General features: G+C 36.3%; 1 protein-coding gene across 1 annotated transcript in view; it reads left to right on the top strand.

The window, feature by feature from the left end:
- ROBO2 (roundabout guidance receptor 2) overlaps nucleotides 1-12,223 on the top strand; it is an 888,578-nt gene that overhangs the window by 739,393 nt on the left and 136,962 nt on the right. The window contains exons 3-4 of the mRNA XM_030448588.1: nucleotides 2,024-2,181; nucleotides 4,064-4,184. Of these exons, the coding sequence (XP_030304448.1) occupies nucleotides 2,024-2,181; nucleotides 4,064-4,184 (279 nt within the window). The remainder of the gene's footprint in view (nucleotides 1-2,023; nucleotides 2,182-4,063; nucleotides 4,185-12,223) is intronic.

The raw sequence follows: 12,223 nt of genomic DNA, 5'->3' as shown, positions 1-12,223 counted from the left end.
AAAGTGTTCAAGGAAAACACTTTCCTTAATATTGCTTCCAGGAGTTAGGAGTCAGGACTGTGAAGTCATTACGCTGTGGGATCTGATGATTTTCTAGGGATTTTCCACCGATGGGCTTGCACTGAAGTTCTGTCATCTTGTGAAGAATTAAGCCAAATAAAAAGGATATTTTTTTGGTATAATAATAATGGAAGAGATTAATGTTTATCTATTTGCGAGTTGTATGAAAGAGAGCATAACACTGCCTAATATTTTTTTCTTCCTGCAAATCATAGCGATCTCAAAAACACATGACGGCGCTTCCTAAAATAGATGGGTTTGCTTGACTTTTTTTTTCCTGGTTCTTTCCCTGAAGTTACTGTGTTGTTAGTTACTGTGCCTTCCTGACTTCGCAAAATTTTGTAATGCCAGATAGTCAATGGGCCATGATCCTCAACGTACTCTTCCTGTGTTGTGCATTGCATAAGCTATTTCTTCCATTTGATCTCGAAACTTTATATATTCTATTTCTGTTAGTTTGATTTTTGTGAATCAGAAGTGTATAAGTGATTTTTATTAATCAGAAATATTTTGAGGTTAGATTCTTTCATTATATGTTGGAAAAAGGTAACCTAAGTCACCTAAGTCACCTAAGATGACTACAGGTTCTTACCAGAGCTGCATTTGTTGCCAGCTCTGTCCTGTCACTTGTTTCCAAGAGCAAGACCTAAATAGTAACTCATTTTTGTGTTAGGAATTCCAATTTCCTCTGTTTTCTGCCTGTGTATCCCAAAATGGGAAACAATGGAACTTACTTCATAAATCATTTTGAGTGCCACAAATATGCAGTGCACTCACCTCAGCCCATTCAGAGACCATTTCTTGTGTGTATTAATTGTATTTTCTTCTGGCTTATTACAGAACAGAGAAGTATTCAGTTCCAAATGTTAAAATGGGGCATGTTTTATTAACATTGAAAGCAGTAAATTATCTCTGCTTATGAAATGAGACTGAGCAATTTCTGCTGAACTCTCCCTGACTTGCCCCTTCATGAGGAGACAATGTTTTCTAATTTCTCAGAGGGCCCTGGTTCCATTAAGGGCGAGAACTGTTTTAAAGCTCTAATGAAAGCCACACGTAGCTGAAATTCAAGGAGGGGAAATGCCCTAAATTCTATTTCAGTAGCTCATCTACAGCTATTTTCAGTTTTATGTTTATAGGAATGTCAATTAACCTAGAGATTAGGACACACATGGAAGAATAACGATGAAGTGGATGTCATTTTAGCACTCTGAAGCCAGCAAGTTGGACCTAATCCTTCTATAAAGAAGCTTGATTTACATAAGAAGCTGGCCTGTGTTGCCTAATTTAGTTTTTCAAACAGCTTGGTGATTTAAATGCTCTTTAATTTCAATGTCATGGATCAGCACAGTTCAAAGTTGCAGAACCAGTAAAACAAAACAAAACCAAACCAACCAACCAACCAACCAAACAAACAAAAAAAAAATGCTGGAATCGTACTGCCATCAGCTTGATTTCTTTCACTCCTTTCAGAACTGATGATTACTTCAGTGTATATTTGGTGATAATAATAATAATAATACACCTTGCAGGCGTAACTGCAATTCAGTAATGACATCTTCATGTAACTTAAGTTGAGATCCAGGCAAGCCAGATATTAAATGTGTTGTATTCTGTTATGAAAAAGAACTCCACATCAGACCTGCAGTGATACTTTTGCAAGAATGGAAGTGACCCTATCAAGGTTAAAAAGAGTAATGGGTGCTACAGATACTTCTAATTTAAATGAAGAGCAGTATTTTTATCTGGAAATAAAAAAAATTCAATGGATAAAAGGTTATGCCTCACCAACTTCTTTTATGAGGTTTTTTCCAGGAAATATAAGATACAAAAGTCATTACCTAATAATAGTTGAGACTTTCTGTTTGTTTGCTTAATATACGATATATATGCTTTTATTTTCTTTCCCCATTACAATGTCATCACTTCTAGTAATTTTTTATATTCTTCTTTCCCTCATTAGTGCTACGGGATGACTTCCGCCAAAACCCAACAGATGTGGTGGTGGCAGCTGGAGAGCCTGCCATATTGGAGTGCCAACCCCCTCGTGGGCACCCTGAGCCCACCATCTACTGGAAGAAAGATAAAGTCCGTATCGACGACAGGGAAGAGCGGATCAGTGTGAGTACAAATCAGTTGGTTGACTATAAACACCAGGCCCACACTAAAGCCTTACAGCTGAGTGCAGAAGAACTCAACAGCTTTACGGCCTTTCCTGTAGAGATTTGGTGTTAGTCTTGGCAGTTTGCCTCTCTGAGCTTTCCCAAATGGGATGGGAATTTCTTCGTTTCTTCTGGTTTTGGTCTCCAACTCGATCTTCTTGAGGCTTGGTTGGCATAACTGGTGTACCGCAGATCCATTAGAGCATCAGATTTAGTCATGTAAGGTGCTCTGTCAGATGGGGGACTCAGTGGATGTCTTTGAATGATTTGGCCTTTTCAAGTTCTCAGTTCAGTGAAATGAGATTATCAGACCTTATATCAGAGAGGTGTTTTAAAGATTAAATCCATCATACCTATGAGATACACAAATACTCTGTAGGAAAAAACTAGCAGCTTGGGATGACATTAGTAATGTTGTGTTTAGTTTAGTAATTGGGATATATAATCTAAATAAAGGCTGAACTTATACTCTAAAGAATGGTATCTCCTGAACAGAAATACATAACGGGTAAATGAGTAATCCTGGTAGAATTTTGTGGCAGTTCATTCCGTGTACCAAAAGAAAATGGATCCAGCAGAAATACCTACATTATCAAGTAACCAGTAATTGTATTATAGTATGTGCAAGCAAATAGGATAAAAGAAGTGTCCTGGAACATATTTACTTCTTGATTTCTAAATGCTTAGCTTTTTAGTATTTATATTCCTTCAGTAAAGTTTTATACTTTAAAGTAATGGAATGTAACTCGTTTAGTGCTGACTGCATTTTACGAGGTGGTGCAGTGATAGGACAAGAGGTAATGATTTTAAGCTGGAAGGGGGTAGATTTAATTTAGACATTAGGAGGAAATTCTTCAGTGTGAGGGTGTTGAAACACTGGCACAAGTTGCCCAGGGTGGTTCTGGATGCCTCATCCTAGGAAGCATTCAAGGCCAGGTTGGATCGGGCTTTGAGCAACTTGGTCTAGTGGGAGTTGTCCCACTAGACATGGCAGGGAGGTTGGAACTGGCTGATCTTCAGGGTCTCTTCCTGCTGAACCCAATCCATGACTCTGTGATTCTATTAGGAAGCTTGTTTGTTTCTTTGAATATCCAAGGCAGTTATTTCAGGCTAAACAATATAAGTGATTGCTATTTGTGGGCCAGGCTGTCTGATAGAAGGAAAAGTGGCATGGAACTGGTTATCATTCCCTGACTCAAGTTTCTTTTTCAATATTCCTAGCTTATTCTGAAGTACCTCATTGTGTAACTTTTTACACTGTTTGTAACTTTAAAAGCTGCAAATTGCTTACTTTATTTCTTTCACCTACTTTCCCCTTACACTCTGTAAGAACTCTTTATAGCTAGGAAAGTGTTATGTCTTATGGGAATCAGGTGAATTCTCAGCTTGGGCTAGATTCAGTCTATTTGCTTCAAGGAAAAGGATAAATCTGTTGTAATCAGTGAACAAGGAAACTGTTCAGAAAGCAGAAAAATTAACTAATAAAACTAAGTAAAATTGCATCTTTCTTAAGAGGGATGTCACGGGTGTTTTATATTATCATGTAAGAAACACAAGCAGTCTTCATTGCCAAAGAGACAACAAGAAATGTAATTTTGAAATGGAAAGCACCTAATGATAATTGAAAAAAATTACATATGCTTAAAGTCAGTAAAGTAAAATGTGTACTAGAGCATCTTGAAGATATTTAGGTATATAGGACTACAATTTTTAAACAATACATATATTAACAAACAAAACTTTTAAATGTCTTAGTGGTGCAACCTGTTGCCTAAATGGTAGCTTTTATTATCATCTTTTGTTTATCTGAAGTTAAAAATATATTCCTTGTTTTGAAATAGATACGTGGTGGGAAGCTGATGATCTCCAACACAAGAAAAAGTGATGCTGGGATGTACACTTGTGTTGGAACCAACATGGTGGGGGAGCGAGACAGTGATCCAGCAGAGCTGACTGTCTTTGGTAAGGCAGATCAAGTTTTTGTTTTCTTTTCTTCTCTTTTAACTTCAAATGTCATATACTGAATTGACCTGGATGAATCATCAAAGTATGAGACAAAGCAAGGTTATCAAAACACAATAGTACTGCTTAATGGTACTGCTTAAGCTACATTTCACAGATTCTGAAGAAGACCAAGTTGCAAAGGCAACTGTGATTTATAATTATGCATCTGTGATGGCTCAACATTTTCCTTCTAGGAGTATAGTTTCTATCTAATTGGAGGTCCTTAGTGATATGCATACACTCAGAGGCTGTAATGCACGACATAATTCTCTCCCTCACAAAACTGCCAAATGTAATTAAGCCACTTCTAATACAGTTGACAATGCCTGCTTAACAGAGATTTGGACCAGCATTGCCTATTTAACTAATTCCTTATTCCTGTGGGTCTGTGAAATCAAACCTTTGTAGGAGGGCACAGAAGAACTCAATTGATCAGTAAGAAGTCATTGGAGAAAATCCAAAATCAACTTTTTCAATACAAAGAGATTCTTTTGTCATTTGTTTTTTAAAGGGCATGAAACAGCTTTTCATCCTGTAAGACAGTGCATCATTTAGGTTCTTTGGTTACTGAATCAATAAAAAAATTGATAGGCTTCCTGTGTGAAATTGCTTCCAGACCTGATGGGTGAGGCAAGCAGTTGCTGGGAGCATCTGCCCTATGCTTGGAATCTAGATTAAGAATAGAGTAATACTGAATTAAGAGCTGGATCCATCCTGCTAATAACTGGATAAATAGCTGCAAAATCCTGTTGTGGTGCACCCCACAGTCATGGCATTTGTATTCAGCATTAGCAGTTGTTTTGTAGTAATTGGTCAAGAGGTTTTGAGCAAATGAAAGAATATCAAAAGGGGAAAAGCCCCTCACTGCTAAAGAAAACTTACATACACAAAAGAGAAAGATAAATAGTGTTAATTTTCCCTCCTGATGGATCTCCTTGATATTCTTGAAACAGTACCAAAATTCCAAAGACAAGTGCTTATAATTCCACTATGAGTTTCTGTAGAAATCCTAAGGTCCTTCCTGAAGCAGATGCTCCTTATTTTTCTCACCTTGTGCCTCATACAGTGCACTGGAAAACCCAGTCACATGTATTACCATCTGTGTTTGCAGGTATGTGCAATTGAACATGTGTTTGTCAACTTTAGGAAAGCATTAGGGGATTCAGAAAAGACACAGAAAAGTTTCTGCTAGACAAGATCCTTGAGCTACTGAGGATTTACTGCTTTCCAGCATTACAAGACTGTAAAGGCATTCACTCCACTTAAGTTTCTTGTGGATTCATGAAAGCATATGACTTTTGAAGAACTAGTATACCTTCCAAAAAACCCATAAAAAGAATCCCTATCAAATTATTATGTCCTTTGCAGTCAATCTCTTGAAGTTGTGCCTTTATGCACATGTAAAAGAGACAAGACATATCTTCTTCATCAGTTTAAGTACTGATAATCTCTGGTAATACTCCCTGTGGATGGCAAGCAGATTGCAGTCCTAAACTACAAATCTTTAAGAAATCCTTAAGAAAATAATATGTTAAAAAGCATTAAGCTGTAGGAATTAAAATGAAAACATGCATGTAATTTCAGATCCTGCAGAGCTACAATAAGTATTAGGTTTGTCTTGTTATGTAAAATGTTACATAGCCAATTAGAATATTCTGATTTTTTTTACCGGATTTAATCATAGCAATCAACCGTAAAATACAATCAAGGCCTGTTTTATGAATACTGGACAAAATCATCAATACATGAAATTAGATGTTTTAATTCTTCATAATTGCATTAAACTAGCTAAAGAAAATTGTATTTAAACTTCTTTTTCTATCTGTGTATCCTTCTATCTAGGTTTCCCCTTCTATAAAGGTATTCTCTTCTCATCTTCCTTTTTGCTCTACAAGAATGGCATGCAGAGAGCAGCCACTCAGGTTATGATCTGCAGTTTGACAAGATTGTTCAACTATCTTGTGCCCATTTTCTGGCTGCCACCTGTCCCTGAAGCTCTATGATGCTGGTACAGATGTGTCCATGTTAGTCCCAATCCACGCTACAAAATTAGGTGGCTTGTCTTGTCTTTGGCTTCCTCCAGCAGAATAGTTGCATTCTGTTCCTGGACTCTGGCACAGCTTGTCTGTGTGTGTGTGCACAATCCACTGGAGATCATTATCCATGATATTTCCAGGAAATAATGTATCTACTGGACAGTCCAATCAGTCTGAGCATGCACAATAAATCCAACAAATCCAGCAACTCTGGGAAACATCAGATTGGCTGTGCGTGTTCGTATTGACTTTACTGAGCACAGGCAAAACCATGGATCATCTGTTAAGTCCACAGCCTTCCTCTAATATGACTCACAGGTTTGATGACCATGGCAATAGTTCAGCTGTTGAGAAAAATATGCTAAAAATATCATAATACTTATATGTTATTAATTTGCCCAAGTTTAGCTGTTTTGAAAATATTTTAAAATGAGCTTTATAGTTGAAATAAAGATATCTTAGCTAATGGCTTAGAGAATTTAATAAAGTCGTTGTCAAGTCTGCTCTGGTGCTGATTCTGGAGAGTAATTTGTATGAATTAGCTGAATTTGTATGAATTAGTATTAATATCTCTTCCTTTTCCATATAACAAACCCCTGAACCCTTTCCATCATGTGAAGGGAGCCTTAGTTAAAATGCTACTCTATAGGAAAATGAAATGTTTTATAATAGATCTCAAACCTTTCCAGAAGTCTGCTGCTTGCTACTTTTGGCTTTGCAAGTTTCTTCTGTAATACCTGAAATTAATTTCTGCATGTGACTTCTGACAGATCTCTTGCTTCCTGTACAGTAAATTTAGATTGAGGCATTGCCTCTGGGAAAAATGAGTCATTGTGGTGGTAACTGATAGCCTGAGGAAACAGCATGGAAACCTAGAAGATTACACCTTTCCTGAGTTAAAATAATAAATAAAATAAAATGGGCAATAAGAACGTTGGAAAGAGTAGTAGGAGAAAATGAAAGTTTCCCCTGTGCTGGATGCATCTACTCAGCTGGGTACCCATTTAATAGCCTTTGCTGGGAGATGTGGATAATACATGTAGAACTTCCACAAAACAAGTAATTTTTCTTTTCAGCCCCATCTGCATAGGAAACATAGCCTTTAGGCACAACTATAGCATACTGTTAGTGTCTATGCAGGTTGCATTTTTTTTTCCCTGATCGTGATAGTTCTGCCAGTGGAAAGTTGCCAAACTTTAATAGTAAAATTTCATAAAGCAAACTAATTATATTAGCAGTACTTCCAAAATTATTCCTGTGTTTAGAGTAGTGACAATGATGCATTACATTTTCTCAGTCTTCTTTTTCAAGCACTCCTGCTAGTTTTTGCCTTTGTGAGATGCCAAGGTGTAACCTTGGGAGTACAGCAAGAAGACAGAAGTGTAAGTGATATAAATTAGGTTTATTAGCTTGTGCTTGGGGTCATAACCTTTGGCTTAAAAGAATTAAACTAAACAAACAATGTCATTCCAATTTATAAGGAAGCTTTGTTTGTAAAAATATAATACGGAGCCCAAAATTAAATGAAGTAAGAATGACTCCTTAAATTAACCGTTTTAAGTTTCGTGATGCTACTGCACAGTTCTCAGATAAGTTTTCAAGTCGTTTTAACTATTGCAGACTCATTTTTATTCCTTTGGACTGAAAATGGTGTTTGAAGAGAATGTACAAAGGTGTATCTTGTATATTGATTCTGAAGCTCAGGGAAATCAATGAAGGCCTTAATATATCAACTTCAAGAGGCTGGCATGAAGCAGTGGAAAAAGATATATTTAGAAGACCCTTAAAAGAATACAAACCGTAACTAAGAAGAGTACAAAAATGTCTTAAAAGAGGTATTAAAGATTGTTTTGGATTATTCTTTGATTTTATCTTTAATACCAGAGCCTTTTTTCAGCTAACAAGGTCCTGTGGGATGAAGAAGTATTTTGGTGTGATGCTTGAAGAAGTATTTGTGTTTGGTGTTCTATAGACATTGTAAGGCTGAAAGGGATACCTTAGTTATAGAAGCAGTATACTATGATGACATGATGTTAGAGGAAAAAATCAGAAAATGCCTTGGTGAAGGCACTGAGCCCTATTTTACTTTCCTGAGCTCTGCCTATTTGGAAGGCCTTATGTCTTGTCCTATTATATCTTGGAAATTAGTTCCATAAGCTTTCCCAGCCTCATGGAAAATCTAGAAAACTGGATATTTATTCACAGTTCAAGACAAAAAAATTGGTAGTGTGTGTTTTGCCCTTCAGAGCAAAAGTCTTTCTATTTTTCTTGAAATCCTTGTATTTCCAACTTGTAGTGTACTTGTGGCAGTTATTTGTTGACAGAATCTTTGATCCACAGATACTTGACAAGTTGTAACAGGATAATGATATGGCTGTTAAAAAAGGATGTGATTTGATCTCTAAAGTCCATACCTAATGCTAATTACCTTATTCAGTAAAAATTGAAATTAACATAGTTGGAGAACTGTATAAAAGGGAAAAAAGAGTTAACAATTGATAAAAAACTATTTTTATTTTATTATCATGTTCATCTTCTCTGTGCTTTGTGCTGTTACTGTGCAAACTCATTGCATATTGGTTACTGCTTAGGGTGCACAAGTGCAATGTCTACACAAGTGTTTTTTTCTCAAATGAAAAATGGAACTACTCTGTAAAAAGCGGCAGTAGAAGAATGTTTTTAAATATCAAGTCATCTGCTTTTGCCATTGCATTTTCAGTTATTGGGCCAACATAGGTAAATTTAGTGTGATCCTGTTATCCTGTTCTCTTCTTCATCTTCATTTTTGACAGAGAGCTTTACTTATTCAGATCATGTTTCAGTTAATGAAGTATCTGTGCTATTGACAGCATTCTGACGTGGAACTTACAGCTATCGATTTTTTTTCCTTTATATCAGAATTCTAAAGTGAAAAAAAACTTTAATTTTTAAGTATTTGCTGTAAAATCCCTCCCCAAAGCCACTTAGTTTGTGTTTAGTACTGCTTGCTAGAAAACAAAAACATTTTTTTTTCCCATGCTGTCTTTTCAGCAAAGACAAAGAAACCAGTTCTAAATCAGATTGAGCCTCTACATTATGGGCACCATCAAATCCTTCACTCTAGCAGTTGCCTCAGCAGAGAAAATATATTAAGGTAGTTAGGATCATTTTAATTAGATTGAGGTCCTGTATATGGCTGTCTAACTTTCTGAGGAACAGAGAAAGGGCAATAATACATGTGAAGGTCATCTCAGCCTCTCTAACAAACTGGGATACTCAGACTAATTGTTGAGCAGAGGAAGAAATGAGCTCTAGGGTGAACTTCTGTCAGCACCCAAAGCAAGAAAAGAATTTTCCTCCGTTGCTGCTTGTGACCCAGTCCTGTGGTCATTCTGGCAGCACATATCTCAAGCAGTGCAACAGATTGTAGGTGTGTGTCCAGATTGCATTAACAATTCCCTTTTATTACTGCTAGTGAAGTTTATTCTGAAGTTATAAAGGTCACTCTTGTAATAGCACAACTGGTTGACATGATATATAACCATGACCTATTTTATAGTTCTCTTCAGAGGTTTTTAATATTCATCAAAGAAAGTCTAGGAAGTGAGTATTTTATTTATTCAGTGAAAGCTTATAAAATAGCTACATTAAAATTAATATATACATCCATGATTCTAATTTCATTTTCTTGTTTTTTTTTCAAATATATGGCACTCTGGATGCTGATGACAGGGTTTAATTGTATTATGTTTAATTATGTGTCAAGACCCAATTTATAGGCAAACCATTTCAAAAGAAAAAAATAATATTTTTTTTTCAAGTTAAAGTCTCTAAATTTGACCTGACTGTGTGAAGAAATCATCTTTATTTAGCATGCTTGGGCAAGCAGCACTCTGTCTCTTGAGAGCTTAACATTGTAAGCAAGTTATGCAGGTGACTCAAATCCGGTTAATCTCACATAAAGAATGTTAATTGCATTGGCAATGGCATTCACTCTGATCACTTTATAGCTGTATAATTAGCTATTGGATGTATTTGAAGGATATTCTGAATGATACAAACACAGGAAACAACATGAGAGATAACTTGTTCTTTCTCGACTGTAAAAAATAGAGATGGTGGAAAAATGGAAGTAGCAATTACTGGTATTTGTATGGGGCTGTGAACTGGGTTCTGTACATACAAAGCTTTCTGCAGTTTGGAGCTGGAAGGAGTGGTTGGAGGGAAGTGGGGAATTTCAACAAGAGGAATGGAGGAAGCTTCTTGTCCTGAGAAATGCAGGGCTCTCATATTGAACAATGGGGACCTAAAATTTGATAGGAAGTAGATGCAATATGCCAGATATCTAAATTTTTGCTTGTCCAAACATTTTTCACTAAATTTAGCCAATTATGCACCTTTCTAAAAAGAAAAATTGAAAAATTAAAGTAATCGATTCATATGCCAAAGACATCAGTCAAAATGAAGGTTTGAACAATATTTTCCTGCAACTACACTGCACTTATGCTGTTGTCACTCTCTTGGGATGATGCTTGGTTACTTCAACTGAGTTTTCTTTTATTAATGTTGTGGATGATCTGTATCTGGGTGGCACAGAGAAAAGAAACTCCAATTCAAATGTAGTTCAGACACATAGTGGAGAGATATTATGCTGTGAACTATGAAGAAGTGAGAGGCATGAATAGTGGGAAGGGAGACTGTACTTGTGATCTTTCTGGGTTCCAGCTGTGAAAAGAAATATTCTGAGCTAGGAAGAGAGAAATTGGCTAAGGAAGCAGTTGGCAACTGGAAATAGCTGGATATACCCAGTGGCTGGAACAAAGAAGGACATGAAGAACTGTCACAGGCTGACCAGGACACATAGGTGAAGTGTCCTGGTTTGAGCCAGGATAGACCTAATTTTCCCTCTTATAATTTCACTTTCGGCTAAGTCTCTTCTAAGTAGCTGTTCTTGCTGAAATTAACAGCAAGTTTCTCAGTCAGTGCCTGCTTCTAGGACTGAAAATGCTCAATGTTTATAGTTATGGCTGGAGAATGCAATGCAAAACCAAGGACACTGCTCAGTTCTGAGTGAAAAATCTCTGCCTGTTTATTATCTATTAAATGCTATTAATATAGCATTTTTTATTATCTCTAAAAAGAGATCTGGAAAACCTGGAGAAGTGATACAGATTCTTGAGCATGTCTGTTCTTCTACTGACAAAATAAGTTTTTCCTTGCCAGTAGTTCCCCCTGATAGTATCATGGAATTCCTATATGATGCAGTCACTCATTTACATAATTATTAACAGGTGGTTTGGTGTTCCTTATTTTCTGACTTAAAATTTTGATAGTAAATATGATGAACATTTTATCAGCTGCAACTGAATCCAATGGCAGATGAGCTTTGAGCACAGCAAATAAATGTTTTGTTTTAAAAAAATAAACTGGCAGTTTTGTGTCTCAGGTTGAACATTAATATTTCATGGATATGTTTTACCATGCTTTCTTAGATCTCCATCACACTTCAGAGAGAAGCCATGAAAATAAGTGAATGTTTTATGAAGCATTAAGATAGGTGTAATGGAGGTCATGAGGAAATTAATAATTCTGTCTTTGAAGTGAAGTTTGAGTAGTATGACAGGAGACCACCCACTAAATGGTACAACTAAAGCAAAATATTAAACACCTACTCATTATGAACATCAACAATCTGGAGATGTTTGGACAAAAAATAGGTGATCATCTAACTGCAACCAGCCCCATAAAACATAAACAGAAAGCAGGTGGTTAAAGGGCATGCAGACAGCCTCAGCTCTGGTGCTTCTGGCACTGAGGTACTTCATACTTGGTTATATAACCTCATTAATGTTATTTGAATTTATTTTTTTTATTATTTGGATAAAATGAATATGGGTAGTCAGCCTATAAACTCAGCTCAATAGTTACCAAGACAAACTGCCTCTGTCACAATCAGGTATTGCTTACATTTGTGTGAATTTT

The sequence above is a fragment of the Calypte anna genome, chromosome 1 (genome assembly GCF_003957555.1).
Source record: "Calypte anna isolate BGI_N300 chromosome 1, bCalAnn1_v1.p, whole genome shotgun sequence".
NCBI classification, from domain to species: domain Eukaryota; kingdom Metazoa; phylum Chordata; class Aves; order Apodiformes; family Trochilidae; genus Calypte; species Calypte anna.
This window is presented reverse-complemented; position numbering and strand designations above follow the sequence as displayed.